The sequence below is a fragment of the Lampris incognitus genome, chromosome 17 (assembly GCF_029633865.1).
Source record: "Lampris incognitus isolate fLamInc1 chromosome 17, fLamInc1.hap2, whole genome shotgun sequence".
In the NCBI taxonomy this organism is placed as follows: domain Eukaryota; kingdom Metazoa; phylum Chordata; class Actinopteri; order Lampriformes; family Lampridae; genus Lampris; species Lampris incognitus.
In genome coordinates this window covers 38,726,389-38,748,857 of record NC_079227.1, presented here as the reverse complement: position 1 = coordinate 38,748,857, position 22,469 = coordinate 38,726,389, and the positions used below count along the sequence as shown (strand labels likewise).

Genomic DNA, 22,469 nt, shown 5'->3' with positions numbered 1-22,469 from the left:
ACCTGTTTTGACCACAAACTCAAAAGGCACTCCCATCAGGCTCGTCTTTCATGCGCTCTTCGTTCTCATTTCCTTCTTCTTTTGTGGGGGCATCTGTCTCTCGCCCCAAGCACAACAAAACTCAATACGTACTGCAGAACCATGACAACACACAGCAAGACAAACAGGGCCCTGTGTTCATATACATGCTGCATGGCTATTTGGCATCCGACTATGGCTGTTTCAAGCATGAGATGCACCGAGATGCCACGCTAAGACAATGTGAGGAGTGGCACTCGTCGTAACTGACAGGCTGGCTTGCTGAGTGGTTATAGGGATAAATAGCTAACAGAGTAGCTTGCTGGTCGGACGGGTGGATATTTTTCTAGGTTGCTGGCTGACTGCCTGGTAAGGTATGGTTTGGATTTGATCCATTCAGATTCCAGTTGTACTCATCAAATCATTTTTTTTAAATCATACTCTGGTTCTAACATAATTTTCCAGGGAGAAACTAAAATGTTTCAAAGACAACAACTTTATATAAGCATAGTATTTTGGGTTTAGAACCTTGATCCTTTACCTCTAGTATTACACTAAAATTAAAAAAAGTACCAAATGTTGCTCATATCATTTACATTCAAAACACATTGTGGGTGTCCTTGAAGCCTAATAAAATGTTCCATACATCGCCTACCTCATCAGTCATTTGCAAAGCCTTATTTTCATGTTTAGACCAGTGGCGGCTGGTGCTAAAAAAAAAAACTTGGGGGGGGGCGTAGTTTACCTTGGCGCAGCACACCTGACAGCTGCTTTAATGTCCACATAGTCATAGAGTTATTCATACATTTTATCAGGGCTCGTTTATCAGGGTGGATGATTGACAGTCGAGACGAGGCGCCGTGGTGGGTGTGAACATGATTGACAGCCATGAGAATTGTCCAATCACATTAGATCAAGAAAACATGAAAACAATACCAATTCGTTGCCAATAAAAGTGGGAGTGTATGGGGCGTACAGAACAGCGCCCCCTGGAAAATCTGAAGAAACCAATCAGACAGCAGCCTCAGGTCACCTGCTCGCCACAAGTTTGAGAGCTTACATAAGGTATGGTTTGGCCGGCGCCCCTCGCCCAGGAAGTATATGTATTTAGACAGGAACCAACCAAATACCATTTGAACCAATATATTTAATGCTGCTGACAGGCGCTCACAGACTGACAACACTTTTATTTCATCATTATTTACATCATACAACTACATGATATTTAACATGTTTAAGTACATTTTCATCTCTTGATATTTGAAGGGAGCAGCACCCCAGCGCCCTGTACTGGCCAGCTGCCACTGGTTTAAAAAGGAGCACTTTTTAGAACTGACAATGTTCTTTCATTTTTATTTTTTTTTGTCTCGTCAGATCGTCACATTACATCGGCATAAATACTTTCACCTTTCTTTTGATTGACATCATCAGGTCTTTTGAGAAAAATACACTTTTTCTTGGTTAGCATTCAGGCAATTTGTCACGTGGCTAACAAAATGTTCTCAGCCAAGGTAATATCATAAAAAGTTAGTGATCATATATCCGGCTAATGCAGCTGCTGTTTAGTGTTTAAAGTACGTAAATTAGCCTATTTAGTGTTACTGCTAATTATTTTAATGTTTGCTATTGTCAAGACTAATCTTTGTGCAGCGATGCATAATCCTCATCTGTAAATGGGCCGGGTCTTCCTTTAGCAATCAACATCCCAGGGTCGCCGTCATCGAGTCAGAGTTAGGGGTGGTTGAGCTGGTGCCAGAGCCGGTCAGAGCATGCGAAGAAGAGCTGCTGTCAGAGGGGAAGGTTTTCATAACAAGACTGGGATAGGATCCAAAGAATCTGGGAGGCAAGAGAGCAGGTCCAGCGGGTATGTGATGTTATTCTATGTTGGCTTTATAGTGCTCAACAAAATCTAAATATAGCATCAATCCTATGGCCTTGTATCATGAATAGAAGATATAAAAGTTGCTCATCATTGGCACATATTATCAGAGTATAGATGATACAACATAAAAATGTGCATTATATAGGTGTCTTACAAATTATATAGTTTGGTTTTACTTGGGTCCTTACTCATTATTTGCATTCACACCAACATGCAGTATTTAGATTTGTTTCTAAGACAATCCCCTAATTTTTCTCCCCAGGATACGGTCTTGAGGATGCCTGAGGCTTACGTCAGGGAACATTTCTAAGAGTTGTTGAAAGTCAGCCAGGACCTCCACTATCAACGCCTTTATCCTTCTGTTTTCTTCGTTCTACATTACACTCAGGTTTTCATTTTTCACCGCATTAGCTTCGCTCTCAAGGGTCAGCATAATTCTCTTGATGTTCTTCTTATTTCCTGGATGCGTATTGATGCGGCTCGGTTTCCATTTTGGTAGCTACTCTTCTTCATGTTTTTTCCACAGACAACAAAAATTCTGTAATCTCGGCCATCATGTATCTCATATTACATAACCAAAAGGTTTTTAGAGCTTTGCTAAACTAATTGTGGGAACTGATAAACGTGTCTTGGGTAGGGGACAACATGATGCTGTTGACGTGTTTTTCCTATTAATGTACTCAATCCAGTGTTTTACGTACAACTTGGGTGATTGAGCATAAATGGGATTTGGCCATAGAAGAGGCAAAAGGTACTGGTCAACAAATTTAACAAATTATTTTTTACGTCGATGCTTCTTCACAACCACTGTGGGTAAAACTGATCACTGCTACTTTAGTGCAGGATGAATCAACACTTACTTTCTACTAATAAATGAGTCATACATAATTCCGTGGGAAAGTTGTATATTTTTACCATCTTTGCCAACAGGACCAGACAGTATGAGTATTATTACTTTTGCCTTCTTTCTTATGTCAGAGGAGCGATAGTGACAATAAGGAAAGTAGATGGACGGAGAGCAACAAAAGCAAGAGAACTTTGCAGGCCTACCTAACTAAAGAACCATTCCTTTGAGGTGACAAGAGTTAACTTGTTTAATTGCAGCTCACATTCCAGCCAAGGCACGTCAAATACCTAATCCGCAACCAGGTAAAGAGGTAAAGACGGAGAAAATGGGAAACGCAGCAAGTGAGAGGGGAGAGAAAGGGTAAAAAGTAGATCATTCTGAAATAGACATAAAGGAAGGAAGGAGGGAAAAAGGCACGTTTTTTGGTATGGCTGCCAAACTGTTTCTGAGAGCAGCCCTTCAGAACATGGCAGCAGGCCATTTATAAGATTTGAGAAACTATGCAGCAAAAAAAGATGAAGGGATGGGGCAGGAGAAGAGAAAATGAAGACTGGAAGAGAGAATAAATACATTTCTAGAGGAATTCTAATTCTCTGTGACCATACTGGAAGCTCAGCCAATATTGTTCCTATCACATTTATGCCAATAAGGCAAGAGTGAATTGGAGTGGGGAAGTGAAAAAAATGTTACTAAAGAAGGACAGATTGGGGGAGATAGAGCAGCAAACAGTAAAGAATAGACTGAACTTCACGCAACCATCTGGAAAGATTTAGCAAGAGCCCTGCTGAACAAAGACAGGATAAAGAGAGGAGAGAAATAAAGAGCCAGACCAAGTTTAAAAAAAACAGTGTGTCTTTTGAGGGCTTTTGATGATTTGCTGTATTCACAGTGAAATGAAAAGCCTCCCATATACATCACTACAAGAATATGGACCTGGCACCTACATACAGGCCTACAGTAGACACTGGCAATATTCTTTTCTTAAAAGATGTCGCTGACAACGATTCCACATTATGGTTTTAGAAGACAACCCTACACAGTCACATTGCTATGCAGCCTTTCTTATGGGACAGGACACTCAAATCGGTTGCTTGAGGGTTTCCACGAACCAAGAGTTATGCCCTTTGGGTAAGAGCCATTTTTAACTCATCAAAGTTTTCAAGCTGACCGGCTTCTAAAGAAGTAAAGCTATGGACTCAGGGACACCATTCAAATGGTTACATTTCCCTTGAATTAAAACCTAAACATGGATTACGTTATGTCTACTAAGGTTATCACAAACCATTTTTAAATCGATGTTGCTACTCTTTCTTTTCCTTGGTAAATGGTATTACTGCTTTCTACCACTAGACGGGGTTATCGTGCATATTGTTTGCATTATCATCAACAACTGGTGAACCAAATCATCTGCCATCAGGCCACATAACGTCTCCAAGATTAGAACACGATTGCTTATAGGAGACTATAACAGACTGGGTTTCTGATTTAATTTGATAACGGCAAACAACTTCATGTAGTTTAAACAGTGACATCAATCCTATGACATCTGTTAGTGATAATCATGACAAACTAGAGGAATTTCTTATGCCTGTCAATTCTTTTTACTTACTAACCAAATGTCAGTGCTGGATAATTATAGTTACTGTAGTCTTAAAATTACAAAATGGAAGTATTGATGGTTTTGTATTTTGAGTCCCTCGAAGTAAGAACTGCAACTTGGAAACATGGGTACAATTTCTTAATCCAGACAAAGATCAATCAAGATCATCAATTTAAACTTTGATAAAACAACTAATTCTACTCCTCATGTTGAGTGATCTTTTATACAAACATGCAGTTATTGGTTGATCATATAAATTATGACAGTGATTCGAGTAGTCGTTTCACATGCTTGCTAATTTAGCTTAAAGGGCTTATCCCATGGTTTTATCAAAGACCCTCCTCTGTAAAATTTCAAATATTGCTTCAGTTGTGTGTGTTCCCCATCAAAGTGTTTATGTTAGAGGGCATGTTCAATTATGCTCACCATACATCTACGACAATGTAAGGGGATCTACAAATCCTTCGGGAGGGAATGTAAACTCTTATTGACCGCTGGGCAGCCCAACACCACACATTTCTGAGATACTGGTTTCCAACTGGACAGTCTAGTTTTCAAATTATTCCTCCAGGTTCAATTGGAGAAGTCAGCCAGATAGCTAAATGTCCAGTACGTCTTATCCAAAACCAACAATGCATATGCTGCTCAATCAAAACAAGGACTCATTTAAAGTAGCGTTTGTTTTCACACAAGCAAGGAGTGATTGACAGGTTATTGATTAGCGCACAGATTACCGTTTGTGCTTTCCTCAAATCACAGATGGTAGAAGAACATAATCACACTTTCAATAGCCTATGTGTGTGCAGATGGCAAACACATTATGGCAGAAATTAGATCCATAGTTTCCTCTGTAATTATTTTAGGGTGCTTTCGCACCTACCTCGTTTGATCCGGACTTTCAGACTTTTCAGTTTGATCCAAACCAAAATTACAGGTTTGAAACCTCTCCTGGACCACGGTCTGGACCAAACACCCAAACCTTGGTCCGATGAAAAGAGGCAGTCTCAGCCTGGATCAAACTGAACCATGGTTCGGTTTGTTTCTAGTGGGAAAACATTTTTTGGATAGTTCAGACTTTCTGACCAATTACAGGAAGTTCAGGCAGGCCATCACCAGAACCGGACAAATGAGCCATGGTAGCACATGGGGAGAGGAGGAGACCAAGTTTTTAATTGACATATGGTCCGATGGTGTTATAAAAAGTCAACTGGAAAAAAAAACTTATCAAAATGCCAACACTTTCTAGGTATTTTTGCTGGTAGTAATGCCATAATAATGTTATTATGGTGGCAACGAAATTAATCTATTCATTCATTTTTCTCCATTAATTCATAATCAACGAATCATTGTGTTTCAAAGTAAAACACAGCACGCATCCGTCTTTTTCTTTTGGTTAAATTTTGCAATTAATCTGCAGTTCACATGCGTGCCAAACCATGCGGGGCGATCCATATGGGTCACGGATCCACTACGTTCCGTTACACCACTGCCCACGTAGGTGATGATGACAGGATGTAGGTATGTCACGTTAAGTCGTAGTGCACTCGCATAATTGCCATGTGAAAAAAAAACGAACCAGATCAAACATATACAATGTAACAAAAACATGAACCTTGGTTCGGACTTTCAAGAGGTGAAAAGGCCCTCTGAAAGTAGTGGCTGTTGGTAATATTCGGTTTGGTTATAGTTTTTAGAAGTCTTTAGAAGTCCTTTGTAAAATTATCTGTAATTATGATCCCAGAAATTATAGCACACGGATGCCATGCACAAACGAGCAGGTGTGTCACCCAACCTCCCGACTCAAGCCCCCCAAACGAGGAGTTGTGTACTTGTTGTACTTGACCACATGTATCAAAAACACTAAATATGCCATTTAGAACTGTAACCATTACGTAAAGTAACTGTAGCCATAAGGGTATGGGAGGAATACTGGACTCAAGCAGGTCTTTCAGTAGCTGATGTTAGCACCCCACCTGCCAAATACCCTTTCTTTAGTATCCACGGTCCTGCTTGGTTTCAACAAGTTGCTGTACTGGAAAGTTTGTCATTAAAAAAACTACAAGAAGGAAATCCCGACTTTCCAAGGTAAACGAAGTGTGGCATTAATAACACAAATGTTGCACCAATACTGTATGCCGCAAGGAAAACCACTCAGAATCAGAAATACTTTATTCATCCCTGAGGGGAAATTGGGTCCTATTACCGACATTCACGCTCGAGTAAAGACAAACAAGACACAAGATAACGAGAAAGTAGAAATAAATAGAAATAAGACAAACAGAAATAAATAGAAATAGAAAATAAAATGAGAAATGGGCTAAGAAACACACTCACTGCAGCAATTCCAATCTGCAGGCCTTATCCCTACAGTCTTCCTTTTACATGTGAAATGTGTAGCCTCTGAACACGGGCGAACTCCCATGTTCCCAATTCTCTCCCGTTTTCTGCAGTGGGCACCCGCTATGCTCCGACGCCGTCTTTCCGTACTCCTACAGAAACAATGGAGTCGAGCGGTATGTAGCGTGAACGGAGACGTGTGGTGACGTAGCGTGCCGCTCTGGTCTCGAGCGTTGCTACCTACGGACTGCATTCCTGCCGTATCCTATCTAGAGCTGCAGTGGAAGATTTAGCCGCTGTGCAGTCTGTGAACTCAGAGGAACTGCTGCTCACGTGGCCTGGCGGCTGTTGCTATGGGAGAGAGGCCAGACAGAGGAGCGAAAGAGACCACTCTCTGCATTTCTCCCCTCTTCTCACATTCACATTTTCTCTCTCCCTTCTCGCGTGCATTCTCTCTCCACCAGAGACTAGCCGTTCTCACAAGGGTGTAAAACCATGCCACTAATGAGAGTCTCGAGAATAATCCCTCCGTCTCGCATAGCCCCCTCCTGCTTTCTGCTTCCCCTCTCTCTTTCTTACATGTTTTATTCAAAATCCCTCCATCAGCTGTCTATCTCTCCCCATATCCCGTTTTCATCTCACTTGTTCCCTTGCTCCCTCTGAAATATCAAAGAGCTTGTCATCTAGCCATCCAGCGACGGCAGTTGAAAGCAGAGCCTCCTCACCACCACCATCAGACCAAACTGAACAGAACAATGTCTGCGACTGTGTTAGTACTAACCCAGTACGTGGTTGTTAGCCCGGCAAGCTCCACCAACAGGAATCGGCATGTGGCAGACTCTTTCTCCCAGTAAAAAGTTACTGGGACCATCCTGAAATATGTAAGACCTGATAACAACAAGTATTTGTATACGGGGACCGTCTTGAAACCACCAGATAGGACTTAAAATTTTTATTTGGATCCCCCCCCCCTTTTCTCCCCAATTGTACTTGGCCCCACTTTTCCAAGTCATCCCGGTCGCTGCTCCACCCCCTCTGCCGATCCGGGGAGGGCTGTAGACTACCACATGTCTACTCCGATACATGTGGAGTCACACAAAAAAAAAAAGTAAAAGTGCGTGACAATGAAGAGGACAATTGGCAATTAGTTGAGATTCAATGAGGGGAATGGAGGGCAAGTCTATTCTGATTCATGCACCCTCCAGACTCCCACTGGTACAGCACAGCAATGCTAATGTAATGAGTCAGTTGACAACACAGGATTAAGTGAATTACATTATAGGGTCAGCAGGTGACACAGAGGAGGAGACAGTCAAACGGGAAGGTAAACAAAACAGATGGATTGGCATAGCACCATTTCCTCAGCCATGGGTTCCTTAAACGAGGAGCAGTACTCCTCCTCAGGTAAGTGACTTGACTTTACTTAAACAACAGCTGGGACTAAACAAAAGTTCCTATAGCTCAGTAACATGCTTTACCAAGTAAGCAGACCTGTATTAGGCCTTACTCAAAGAGGAATGTAGGCCTAATTTCTGGGAAAAGAACATGCAAAGGGTAAAAGCTACAAGAAATTCCGTAGTTTTCTTCAGAAATTTCCAGGTTCTACTAGGGTTTTTTTTTCTATCAGATACCAAAACATAGAAATAAACTCACATCAACACCAAATTTCTCAGACATGGCCATTTGTGTCTGTGTGTGTAATGCAGGCAGGGTGGAGTGGGTGGAGAAGAGTGTCAGGAGTGATGTGTGACAGAAGGGTACCAGCAAGCGTTAAAGGGAAGGTTTACAAGACGGTTGTGAGACCAGCTATGTTATATGGTTTGGAGACAGTGGCACTGATGAAAAGACAGGAGGCGGAGGAGCTGGAGGTGGCAGAGTTGAAGATGATAAGATTTTCACTGGGAGTAACGAAGAAGGACAGGATTAGGAACGAGTACATTAGAGGGACAGCTCAGGTTGGACGGTTTGGAGACAAAGCAAGAGAGACAAGGTTGAGATGGTTTGGACATGTGTGGAGGAGAGATGCTGGGTATACTGGGAGAAGGATGCTGAATATGGAGCTGCCAGGGGAGAGGAGAAGAGGAAGGCCAAAGAAGAGGTTTGTGGATGTGGTGAGAGAGGAAGATGCAGAGGACAGGAAGAGATGGAAACGGATGATCTGCTGTGGCAACCCCTAACGGGAGCAGCGGAAAGTAGCAGTAATTATACATGTTTTCTGAGTGTAACATTCTGACACTGGCTACTCTCTGGAGGGTGACAAAGGCCTGACAGATAGCACTCAGTGGGTATTAGCAAAGTTCTTATCATTATTGTTCACACAACAATTGGAGCAACGTTTAATCTGTTTTCATGGATAACATACTGAATAAATGTTTGCTGAAATAGAAATCCTGTCAGTGACGCTAACAAGAGGAAGCTGACCAACTCGATATGGCTGCCAGAGAAATTCTAGCTATGATTTTGAAAAGACGAGAGAAACTCATAGTGAGGGCATGCTGGGGAAGTGACACTTAACATTAATCCTCATTATTCACACTGTGCTCCACTGCATGTAATTTGGAATATGAAAGCAAACATTTTATAGTCAACACGTGAGAACAGATGAATCTGACTACATCTCTATTTAGAATAAGGACTGTTGTGGTGTTGTTGAGTTATTGTGCCCATTTAACATGTACCTGGTGGCTTCTTTGCACCGAGTTATGTCTTTGGAATTGTTATCAAGCGGAGTATTGATCAAAACAGAATGAGTTATCACAATGACTTTCATGAACAATGGTCCATCTGCAATGCATGAACACAGGATACTGTTCATCTGCAACCCACTGTTCAATAGACATTTATAGTAATGTAGTGACTTGCGTGGTTGTACAATGAGTCTGAAATGTGCATCTCACCTTTTCTAAATGGACCTCATGTAGGATTTTCTTGGAATACATATCAGAAAAATGAGCCTCTGTCTACAACCAATGCAACCTTGCTTGCCATTTGCATGTTTTATGACTTCCCCTAAATGAATTCAGCAATTGATCCGTTCCACAGGGGTTTACATTCTGGACCGATGGAGCGCACACAGACCGATGGAGTGGATGGTGCACGTGTCACTGTCTGATGATGAGCTAGGAGATAACATACAGTCAGTAGGACATGCTGGCTTTACTTGAAATTGAGGGCATTTTAAGAGACACTCTTTTGTAATAGAAATGTGTAACTACTACTTTGTTTTTTTTGTTGTTTTTTTTTTGTATTTTTGTTGGGTTTTTATTCTGTCATTGTTTTTCATTCTAAATCTTAAATGGACACGATAATAAAGTGTTTTAGAAAAGACTCCAAATAAGGTTTGTCATATTTCATCATCATAGATATATTCAGCTTGGTGTAACTTTTGCCTCTGAAATACTTTTTTTCTGGGGGGGCCTAAATAAAATTGGTCAGAAAAGAATCTTGGGGAAATGTGAGAACAACTGAAAATTCTCAGCCATAATTTTTATGTAAAGGTTTTTGTGCACATCTTATGGATAGCGCATGGATATGTTACCAAAATTAAAACAAATATTCGGTGATATTCAGACATTTTAAAAGATAAAGGCACAGCAGTGGTCATTTCAGGGGCAGGCTAAAATGCTGACATCTTAACTCATTCCTACAGGAAAGGGCAACAGTGGGATAGTACAACCTTATGTATTCCCCAGGGTCATCTGAAGCCTGCAAACCTATAGGGAGACATGGCTTTATGTTGCTCTGTGATGCAGTGTATTTAGAGTGTAGTGAGTCACTGAGATATATAGTGGAAAGTAGGTCCAGCCAGCCAATCTTGGTCTCCAATTACATTTTGTTTCCTTGGGCACCAGAAAACAAACTACAAATACTCTCCGTATCCAGTTACAGTGCTGCCATAACAGCACCTAAACCTGAACAGCATAGCAGTACTGCACTGTGCATAGTTCTAATAGCTACAGTATCAATGACACGGAATTACTAACAGTTATATTGCTAGGACTATTCTATCAAAGACTACTAGTATTAGCAACATGTTTTCATACTATTATGTTTCCAAAGAACTGCCAAATTTAAAAAAAACAGCAGCCCTGGTGAACAGCAGTAATCTTTAAATATTGTGAGTCATTATAGTACGTTCAATTTAACATATCATATAATGGGGTATTTAAGAAAAAAAGAACAAACGAATGGACCGTGTGTAGATTGTATCAGCAGCAGTTTCTTTTGAGAACGTTTATGCTGCCAAAGAAAGCCTACAGGCAAATCTCTAGTAATGAACTTCTGAAGACCTAATGTCCAGAACACCATTACCTGTTTAACACACAACTTCATGTATATATGTTGAAACCAAAGGTTCAATTAAAGACATGGCAGAGATCTTATGGACTTCTTAAACAGGATGAGAATAAGGACTATTCAACAAAGTCAAAAACATAAGTCGTCAAATAATGCTGTGCCCTCTTGATTAGGTGGTCAGACATATTAAATCCGGATGTCAGGCCTCCTGATCTCACTCTGTCATCTTAGGGCCCAGACACGCCAAACCGACTAGCGGCGACGACGGCCGACTGCTGTGGGGCCTCACATCGCCTGCTGTCTGGGCCAAAACGTAGCACTTGAACACACCATGAAGACTACAGCCGACAGCCAACTAGCATGTACGTTCTGCACTGATTTGCTAAGCCGAACAGCCAATCAGAGTGATCTCTCTCACCCACAGGCTCCACCGATTCGGCCAAAAAGCTGCCGACGGGGGTCTCTCAAAAACTAGGGTCACGGACGCTCCCCGATGGCCCAACATTGGCCGACTGTCGAGCTGGTGTGCCGGGGCCCTTGGGGACATGCGGTAAATCTTTGCTGTTTGAATGTCCAGTAGATGCCGTTTTCCTTTAATTGACAAATTCAAGTCAACAGCCACTTTACAAATTAAAGAATACACATATTTACAAATTGCTTTTCTATTATCAAAACTATTTGGCATATCAGATGTGCTTTGTTGAGCCAGTGTTGAGTGAACATTAATACAGCCAACAGAAAAAAGTGAGGCAGATGTTTCCCCAAAATCAGACACTGTTAATGACTGACAGATACAGGCTGAGCTCTCACTTTTGAAAGGGCAAGCTAACTTTTCCCAAGAGAAGGCTGACCTTTGTATAACATGTCATGTAAAAGTGATTAATCATTGTAAATATTTAGATATCTCAAATTCACATTTGAATCATAAAATGGGCTGCATCTATTTAGTGTTTTTCTTTCTTTTCTTTCTTTTTTTGTGGCTCTTTTCCCCCCTTTTTCTCCCCAGTTGTATCCATCCAATTACCCCACTCTACCGAGCCGTCACAGTCTCTGCTCCACCCCCTCTGCTGATCCAGGGAGGGCTGCAGACTACCTGCCATATGTCTCCGATACATGTGGAGTCACGAGCCACTTCTTTTCACCTGACAGTGAGGAGTTTCACCAGGGGGACATAGCGTGCGGGAAGATCACGCTATTCTCCCCAGTTCCCCCTCCCCCCTGAATATGCGCCCTGACCGACCAAAGGAGGCGCTAGTGCAGTGACCAAGATACATACCCACATCCGGCTTCCCACCCACAAGCACAGCCAATTGTGTCTGTAGGGACGCCCAACCAAGCTGGACGTAACACGGGGATTTGATCCGGCGATGCCCGTGTCGGTAGGCAATGGAATATACCGCCACACTACCCGGACGCCCCCATTTAGTGCTTTTCTAGTCTACCAACCACTCAAAAGTACTTTACAGTGGATGCCTCACATTCATCCATCCACACACATTCACACACTGACGGCGGAGGCTCCCAAGCAAGACGCCAACCTGCTCATCAGGAGCAGTTAGGGGTTCAATGTCTTGCTCAAGGACACTTCAACATGCTCTCTGGAGGAGCGGGGGAATTGAACCAGGAAACTTCCGATTACCGGACGATCCACTCTACCTCCCGAGCCATGCGGGCCAAATATTTTTTCCAATCTGTGTGGTCAGAAATAGGACCAGCCAAAATTACACTTTGAATATGGCGATTATAACTCATCGTTGAGTTATAGTAAACAATATTTTGAAGAGACTGGAGATGTTAAAAAAGTTTTCTGAAAATACCTACAGTTGTACATATGCACTACAGTACACGCACCCGAGCTCCATTCCAGCCAGCACACTAGCATGACAAACCACGCATGCTTTTCTTTAAGTGGAAGGATCGTTTCTAGTTCTCTGCTGTCATTTTCTGTTGATTAGCACCACGAGGAAGGCACAGAGAAAGAAGAGAAGCCAGAGATATTGACCTCTGGCCAAAACCCTGAAAACCAACCACCAGCATAGTCTACCCCCCCCCCCCCCCTCTCTCTCTCGAAAACAATGGTTGTCATCGGCAGTGACCTGGCTCCCCTGCTCTCTGCATTCACTGTGAATACAGATGAGCATGGCAGTTTTATAATGAATGTGTCAACGTGGGTTTCTGCAGCCGAGGGGCTATTCTTCTGCTTCAACCTCTGCCTGTGTGCCTGCAGTCACACTACTCGCTGCTAAATAGGAGGGCCTTACAGCGTGGTTAATGGAGCACTGTACTCCACTGCTCTCTGGATTTATGGAACTAGATTAAAACATAGAAGACTCCAGTCTACATTGGTACTCTTGTCATGTTTCACTGAAGGACATGTTCTCTGTCTCCAACTCTTTGTCCCTGCAGTCCAAATGCTGGATCGCTGGAAAGGAATTTACAATGCCATTAATGAAGCGCTGTATTTTATTTTATAGTAATGCCGAGGGGGAAGGGGGGAATGATTTTTTTTTTATCCTGGGATGCAAGTGAGGAACTTATTGTCTCACCCTGAAAACCATGCTCATTAAAGCATTACTGCCACTTCAGAGCTTGAAACTAACGTTTTCCACTACCGCAACCCAATAGTCGCAATCTGGTACCTTGCACTCTCATCGAGTGTTATGTCAACACACATTTGAGGTCCCGTACCCCCTTTCCACCGACATGGGGCCCGTGCCGGTGCTCAGCTGGGGAACCGGCAAACGTCAGGCGTTAAAACAAGACAAATTTCTGAGTCTGAAAGATGTCATCCAACCAAAGCCCACTGCCATGTATTGTTTACCATGCTCTGTGGCGCTTGTGTCCTCAGCCAGCTTTCATAAATTTAGATTTCACATCATGCGAAGACTTCGCATGATGTGCACGAAGCAGGCTACATGGAGACTCACAGAACGTAGCTACTAGTTGGATAACACTACCCTGCTCACATATAATCGGTCCGTGTGAAATATCCCATTGAATGGCGGAACACAACTGGTTAAAACGCACCAAAATAATAATAATTACGTCAAGTAGTCACTGCTGCTTTATTAAAACCCAATTAAAAATTATCACTTTAAAACCCACATATGCCAGAATTCTGGCATGGTACCAGAAAACTTTAAGCCATGAAATCGTTTTAGGAACTGACTGGCATTTCCCCCGGTGTGAGAAGCGAACAATTATGTAACCGGATGATGCCGTTAACCAGACGTTCTGCACGCTACGAAAAGTTAATGCGAGTAAAAGAACTGGACTGCATTTACAGAGCACTTTTCTAGTCTACCGACCACTCAAAGCACTTTACTGTGTACGCCTCACATTCACCCACATTCACACACCCATCCCAGAGGCTGCCATGCACGGCACCAACCTGCTCATCAGGAGCCGTTAGAGGTTCAGTGTCTTGCTCAAGGGCACTGACACGATTTCTGGAGGAGCAGGGGATCAAACCAGCGACCTTCCGATTAATAGACAACCCACTATACCTCCTGAGCCATGCCGCCCCTAAAAGAATCCATTAACAAATTAGTGCATGTCATTTTTCTAAAATTTGATTTTGATATACTTTATTAATCCCCGTTGGCGACAGGGGCAAGTCCACCAATACTGGGATGGCATCCAGCGCTTTTTACCTGTGCCCCCATCCATAGGGTTAGTGGTTGTGTCAGGAAGGGCACCCAATGTAAAATTTTGCCAAATCATTATGCGGATTGAGAAGACCATACTGGATCGGTAGAGGCTCACTACCAGATCGGTCGAGTCCCGGGTTAACAACGACTGCCATTGGTGCTGTGCCCTCACAGGGTACTGACGGAAACTAAAATCCGCTGTGGCGACCCCTGAGAAACAGGGAACAAGCTGAAAGAAGATACTTTATTGATCCCCGTGGGGAAATTCTGCTCTGCATTTAACCCATTCTAGCTGTGTAGCTAGGAGCAGTGGGCAGCCGCCATTGTGCACCCGGGGACCAACTCCCGTTCATCTTGCCATGCCTCGGTCAGGGGCACAGGCAGGAGTATTAACCCTAACATGCATGTCTTTCTGATGGTGGGGGAAACCGGAGCACCCGGAGAAAACCCACCGCAGACACCCGTCCAATTACCCCACTCTTCCGAGCCGTCCCGGTCCCTGCTCCACCCCCTCTGCCGATCCGGGGAGGGCTGCAGACTACCACATGCCTCCTGCCATACATGTGGAGTCACCAGCTGCTTCTTTTCACCTGACAGTGAGGAGTTTCGCCAGGGGGACGTAGCGTGTGGGAGGATCACGCTACCCCCCCCAAACAGGCGCCCCGATTGACCAGGACACATACCCACATCTGGCTTCCCACCCGCAGACACAACCAATTGTGTCTGTAGGGATGCCCGACCAAGCCGGAGGTAACACGGGGATTCGAACCGGCAATCCCCGTGTTAGTAGGCAACGGAATAGACCGCTACGCCACCCGGACGCCCAATTTTGGATATTTTGACACAAGGTGGTATGAGTTACTCACTCAGTGTATGAACATAAGCCTGGTCAGTGAATGTTGGGAGATCTGGCTGCTTGTCACAGCGAGTCAGCAGCTTATCAGAGAAAATGAACAGCAGTGAATGGGGTCAACTAAAAAAAAACATTTCAAGCAATAACACCCTGAAAAAGCTTTATCCATCCACACAGCATACAATATCTTTCATGTATTACCAGTGCTCTCTCCTTTCAAGTGAACACTATACCTTGGAACTCTTTTTGTTGGAACTAGTGTGCAGCATACATTTGTGTTCATCAATAAACAAAGTTCCAGGATCTAGTGTTGGTCTGTGAGCCACAAGAGCCTGGTAATACGTCAGAGACACTCTATTCTGATGTGGATAGTTAAGATATTTTTTGCATGTTGCATTCTTGCTTCTTTTTGTTAGCTGACCCTGTTTGCTACTGTTCATTTTCTCTGATAAGCTGCCAACTCACTGCAACGAGCGACCAGACCAGATCTCCAAACACGAGATTTGCTGACCAGGCTTGTGTCAAAAAACCCCCAACTATCCTTTTAAAAAGGGTGCCAGCTAAAACAAAGTCGATCAGGGAGGCAGGCAACACTTGTAGCCCTTCGCAGCACTGGGGTACCATATTTTAAGAATGGGATGATTGACTATTTTGTTACATATCACATCGTTGGTATCGTTTCCTCTAGATATACAAAGGCTTTTAGTTCTTCATCACCTGTATTGACACTGATCATTCAGATTTATTCTTTATGGAGCATTGAAAAAAGAATCAGAATAACAAATTGATTATTTATCCAAAGGATTGGCCAGTAGAAGTAGATACTCATTTACAAAATTGTACCATATTGTGGTTATAAGTACACCAACTGCCCCATTTATTGGCATATGACCAATGTTAAAGGTAGAACGAGTAGGATTTTTCGGTTGCGATTTAAGATCACAACATTTAAAATTGGCCCTTCCTCCCCAGCTCAACACCAGAAGCATACGCCCCTGACCGCAGTTGCCAGAACACATCCAGGTATACAGGCCAACTCCGCGTCACTCTCCGTCCCCATCCTCTCCATCAGCGCTCGCCAGCAGATGAAAGCCAACCCCAGATTCACTTTAGTTTTGCAACGAGCTTTGTCCATTTGGCGCTTCACCTCACTATATTTGCATCTTTTCGCCGCTGTGTCTGCCATTGTCATGGCTTCCTCTTGGAAGTGTGCTTACGATCTCAATCTGTCACCTGGTTGCTACGTTTTAACAGAGTCCTGCTGCCCAAAGGTTAACGGCCAGCAACGTCCCGTACACTGCAAAATAAGAAACTCCAGGCAGAGGACAGACAGGGTCTCTGCAGATACAGACACCACCACATGTCTAGTGGCTCATAAGTGATGATTGGGAGGGATTATTTACATTGATTTTTAGGAAAATCCTACTTGTTTTTTTTTATCATAGCATTACTGTGTGCTAATTAGCCATAACCACTTCACAACCTATATGCAATTACATATCATGTAGCTGTTATAGCACAATCACATTTTGTATTTTGATGTAATATTACCACATATTGGACTAGAACCATATTTCCGAATAGTCACACAAAGTCAATCAGACATATGGTCCTATTCTAATATTCGGTAATCAACTGCTTGCTTGGTGTTAGCCTATGCTACTGGTCTGACCAAAGCCACTTGACAAAGACCTGACAGCCTGCCTTGACACACTTCTTCTAATCTAATCTCAAATCCTCCTCCACTGTATTCACTCAGCTAGTTAAGCCTCTTGCTAATGAGAATGTGTCCCATTGTATGGAATTACACCGAACACTACTCACAGCCCAAATCACATCACATCACATCTAAAGAACCGAGTTTACAAGGGAATTAGGAATCAGGGAGGGAAAATGGTTGCTTTACAATACTTTTAAACGCAGAACATATTTGGTATGAAAGGAGGTAGGGATGCATGACATTGGATTTTTGCCGATATCCGATATACTGATATTTTCCAACTCATTTTGGATGACCACCGATGCCGATACCGATATATGGACATATTTTGTTTCCCACCTAATTGCGGAGAACATCAGGTCTCTCCTGTCGTGGACTGAGCTGAAGCTGCTACAGTGACCACAGAAGCGCCCGTGCTGCTGAGCTCTATGGCTGGCCTATTTTTATTTTCTCGACCTATGGCTACATGGGTAGAGAACTACACACAACTGTGTAAAAATGAATACAATTGTTTAAAAACGACAAAACAATACCTCGTGCCAGAGGCAATGTGAAGCAGCAATGCAATTTTGCGGGGTTCTGCACATTAAAATAAATCAATCAAATCAATGTGTATCCATGATTCTGCGGTTAAAACGATCTAGTTAATTAACGCAGTACCAGTTAAAGCATTTTCCACTTAACTTACCCATTTTCCAGAGTAGCCTACTTGAAATCTCCTCAGAAAACAACGGCTGGCACGCAAACACACAAATGCAGTTGGCGTAGCAGGTAGAAAAACCTTCTCCACGCCGCCATAGGCGCTGATCCTGTGCTCGAGCACTGACCGAAAAGGTTGAGCACCCACAAGGAAGGTTGATCAAAATATAAATTGATAAATAAATAAATAAACGAGACTGTGCTGGTGTGGTGTCGCCTGTTGTCATTCGCAGCTGAGCAGGGTCACATTTCGATGCGGTTTGTGTCTACATCCGACAGACAGCAGCCCAGTAAGCGTACATCAGGATAATCACCAAAGCAGGTGCCATAAAAGTGATTTTGTGACAATCAACCCCTTGGTGGTATTCACTCAACTTGGGGACCCATGGGCAAAAACATCAAACCGGTGGGCCCTGCCTATGTGACGCACCGCATCGATTCCTGGTCAGCGGTTCGTGTCGCATTTGCTTATTAAAGCGTCGTCTTATCCGCCTGTCATGTCAGGATTTCGGGCCAATGCCAACACTTCATTTTAAAGCCTTTATCGGCCGATACCGATTACGTATCGATATCATCGTGCATCCCTAAAAGGAAGATCCTGCAATCACACAGAATACTGGCAATATGAACAGTGGTACGTCATGCCAATAAGGCCATTTGAATATTATTCATACACGGCAACATTTCACAGCAACACCAACTTTTCACTTGCGCCACAGCACTAAACCATTCCATGGCAGGGTGGACCTAAAGCTCAGGATGGACTGAGTGGACCTAGACGTGTACTGCCTGTCACCTTACACATACTCTTCCATCGAGTAGACAACAAGGAATGACATGTGAAACTGGGTTTTATGTGGATACTGACCGAGGGAGCACAAGTCCTACAAATGCAAGTGACATGACGTTTTTTTACACGAGTTTCCTACGTATGTAACACTAAGCCTGTAACCCACAAATGGCTGCCATACCAAATAACACACAAATATTAAACTCTACCAGACACCTATGATGAGGAATTGACAACTGCTGTTGTGAGACGTAATAATTCCAGAGAGGAAGAAGAGGCTGTATTCACAGAACAGGCCCGTAAGTGCTCTTACATGGGCAGTTTGTGTGCACTGGCCGGTAAAAGGACCCAGAAAAAGCAGGGAGTATATGAGCAACCCTGCACAGCAGCTCCGGTGCTCCAGCTCGTGGAAGGCTTGTCGGGGCAAACACGTTTCATTGTTGTTCGTTTCTGGCATGTGGACAAAACAGAAAAACGTCAAGCAGCGCAACGTTTTTGCAAGAATTTGCATTAATCACTCGCATTTTTACCCACGATGCATCGATTACTTATCGAGGACGCGGATGCTATTTGCTTTAAAATGGGGGGGGGGGAAAGTGGCATAAAATCTAACGTGACACGGCAGCACAATTCCCATGGTCGGTGCTGCAGCAAGCCCGTCGGTGCCTTCCGGTTGTGGCTCCTGGAGGAAGAAGCTGTAATGGGGCAAGCGCGCACAGCTCTGCGTCCGCCGCGGCACTTGCTCCACCTACAGCCCCGCTCGCTGTGGGCGCTCAGGGGGATTAGCTGAACGCACAGAGCTGGCGGCCCCTCGGTCAGCTGACGTGCCGTCCGGGCCACATTACGCCGTCCTGTCCGCGGGGACTCCAACACCCGAACACGGCCAACAAACGCAGCTGTTGACGCCGCAGTTTCGGGAAGGGACACTAAACCCCACCGCGTCACTCGACGACCACAGGTCAGCCGTCCAGCGCAGCAGCTTCGCGGGGGGGATGTGGACGGGATTCTGCATCACGCACGCTGGCTGGACTAACGTCAGCTTCCACCCACCCCCCTCCTGGGGTCTCGCTAGCCTGCCTCCGAGCTTTGCAAAACCGGCCAGGAATTATAGGCAGACCACCGACACGCAGCAGCGGTGACCAGCGAGAGAATCAAGGGGCACAAATCAGTGGTCTAAGCAGCGATAACAATTACACCAACGCCACACATATATACACATATATACATATATTCTTCCTATATAAATGAGCGAGAGAGAGAGAGAGAGAGAGAGAGAGAGAGAGAGAAAGAGAGAGAGTACATTCCAGCATGGCAGGGCAACTTCGCCTCGCAGGGAACGAGGCCGACCGCCGGCCGCCGCCAGCCGCGCAAGATCGCCCCGTACTCCGCACGGAGGCTAACCGACGAAGAGCAGCGGCGGGCGGCCGGCCGGCCGGCCAGCTCCCACCCTTCCTTACCGTCAGGTCGGGACTGTCGCTGTCACGGTGGCTGACGGCTCGTACGACACCGGACCTCCACGGCCAGCGACCTATGTCGCCGATCTGGGGCGGCTCGTCCCCGCTGACACAGAGAAAGCGCTTCCCGACCAGCTCCGGGCGAGCCTCGACTGCCATGGCCCCTGGCTGGTCCACCAAAAAAACACAAAAAACCAAAAAACCTCGGTAAACTTCGACAACGACGCCGTTAGAGCGGCCAGCTACTACATGAAACCAGCTCTGCGAGGACCCTCGGACGGGAAGAGGACCGGAGGACGACGATCTGCCGCGCTGGCCGCAAACACCCGGGGGTTAACACGCAGCAGTCCGCCCGCCGCCGCTGCCGCTGCCGCCGCCGCCGCCGTGTATAGTGCGCCTTTCTTCGCTCCGTGGAAAACATGAGACGCTGGCCCGCATCACCGCCCTCGTCCACACGAGTGTTCCTCCGCGGGATTTCGAGGTATGCGCGAACCGCTGCAGACTAGTGGATACATCCGCCGCACACAATCTGGCTCGAGCGCTGTTTTCGCCGTTATCGAGCGTTCCGACGGCGTCGCGCCGTAGTGGCCCCGTGACGTCCGCCATCACGAGCACAAAATCATAAAATCATGAAATCATAAAAGATACAAATGTGTCAACATTTAGTGGCCGATTAGGCTGCCATTACTTTGCACTGCTGGAGTCAAATAGTGCTGCTCTCCACAGAACACAATGTATGTGGTAGGTATGCGTGTAAGAGGCTATGTATAATAAACCAACATATAACACAGTATGCTTGCATCGTAGAGCAATAACTAATAATCCTTTGTTTCTGCAAACTGCTAAGAATTACTGGCCAGCAGATCGCTGTAATTCATTGTTTATTACACAGAAAATACATTGGACGTGCTATTTTGCGGTGCAGCATCATTATTTCACATTTGCCACGCGTGTTGGAGCCTCTTTTGTTATCAATACATACTGCCTCATAGCTCAGAATCAGGCGGTGCATTCCATAAATGCGTTTCATCAGGGAATGGAGCAACTTCCTGTCTGCCTGGCATTTCCCTGCTGTTGCTTGGCGGTGGGAGCAATCAGCAGGAGAAAAGAGAACGAGGGAGAAAGAGTTAAAGTGGGCGAGTGAAAAACAGAGGGAGGAGACAATGAGGTATAAAGCTAGTAGAGGGAGGCAGGAAGTGGGAGAGGGAGAGAGAGTCAGTGAAGGAGAGAATGAGGTGAAGGAACTGAGAGCGCGCAACAAAGGGAGGGCTCTGTGTGTGTGTGTGTGTGTGTGTGTGTGTGTGTGTGTGTGTGTGTGTGTGTGTGTGTGTGTGTGTGTGTGTGTGTGCGCGTGTGTGCGTGTGTGTGTGTGCGTTTGTTGGTGTTTATGAGGCAGGTAGGAGACAACCCAGAGCGACCTTCAGGTCAGGGAAACGAGAGAGAGAGAGACTTTGACTTTTAAAAACAACTTTTATTTACATCACATTATAAAAATTCTCCATTCCCATCATGTCAACATAAACTGGTAAGCTAAAAAAAAAGCAATCTCAGGCATCATTACTGTGGCTCCATCAAATTACAAAAGCTCCCCTCTCACATGCACTTAAATACACACACACACACACACACACACACACACACACACACACACACACACACACACACATATGACCACTATAAATTTAAAAATTAAGAACAAGTGACCCATCTTCCCTTAGTGAACATAAAACCAGTCTTAACCCCCACAGAGCCCTGAAAGAGTCCAGATTACTGGTCAGGTTGTAGAAAGCATGCTCTATCCTCAGACGACCTGCCACCAATCCCTTCATATTCGGCACCACATCAGACCAGCCCTGACCTAGCATCTGATTCTTCCTGGTCTTCAGAAGCCGCCTTTTTCTTGCCGCGTATTTAGGCCCAACACAAACATGGGGACAGAGAAATCCTCACCCAAAGCTTCCACCCATTCCTGCAATACTCTAAATAAGCCCACTAATCCAGGACAAGCGACCACTAAGTGCTCTAATGTTTCTCTTCGTGTACAGAAAGGACAGCCCTCCCCAGTGCTTGGATCCAGGTGAGCTCTGTGTCTGTTCGTAGCTATTGCTCCATGTATAATCCTCCACTGGAGGTCAGCCATCCGTTTCTCAACAGGAGGCTTATACAGGACCCTCCACCTGCCCTTAGGGGTACAGTCTGAAGCAAAAACCTCAGTCCACCTCGACTCCCTGACTTCAGCCAGAGAGCGAAGGTTGAGTACCTTCACAAAGCTGTAATAAAGCTGCTTCTTCCCACAAGAGCTGAAACTACCCAGCACTGGTGT

At 44.6% G+C, this 22,469-nt stretch overlaps 1 protein-coding gene across 1 annotated transcript in view; it reads right to left on the bottom strand.

Moving 5' to 3' along the window:
* Positions 1-20,517, bottom strand: part of jmjd1cb (jumonji domain containing 1Cb) — a 336,498-nt gene extending 315,981 nt beyond the window's left edge. Inside the window, exon 1 of the mRNA XM_056296610.1 lies at positions 20,150-20,517. Within this exon, the coding sequence (XP_056152585.1) occupies positions 20,150-20,305 (156 nt within the window). The 5' untranslated portion in view covers positions 20,306-20,517. The remainder of the gene's footprint in view (positions 1-20,149) is intronic.
* Positions 20,518-22,469: the final 1,952 nt, after the last annotated feature.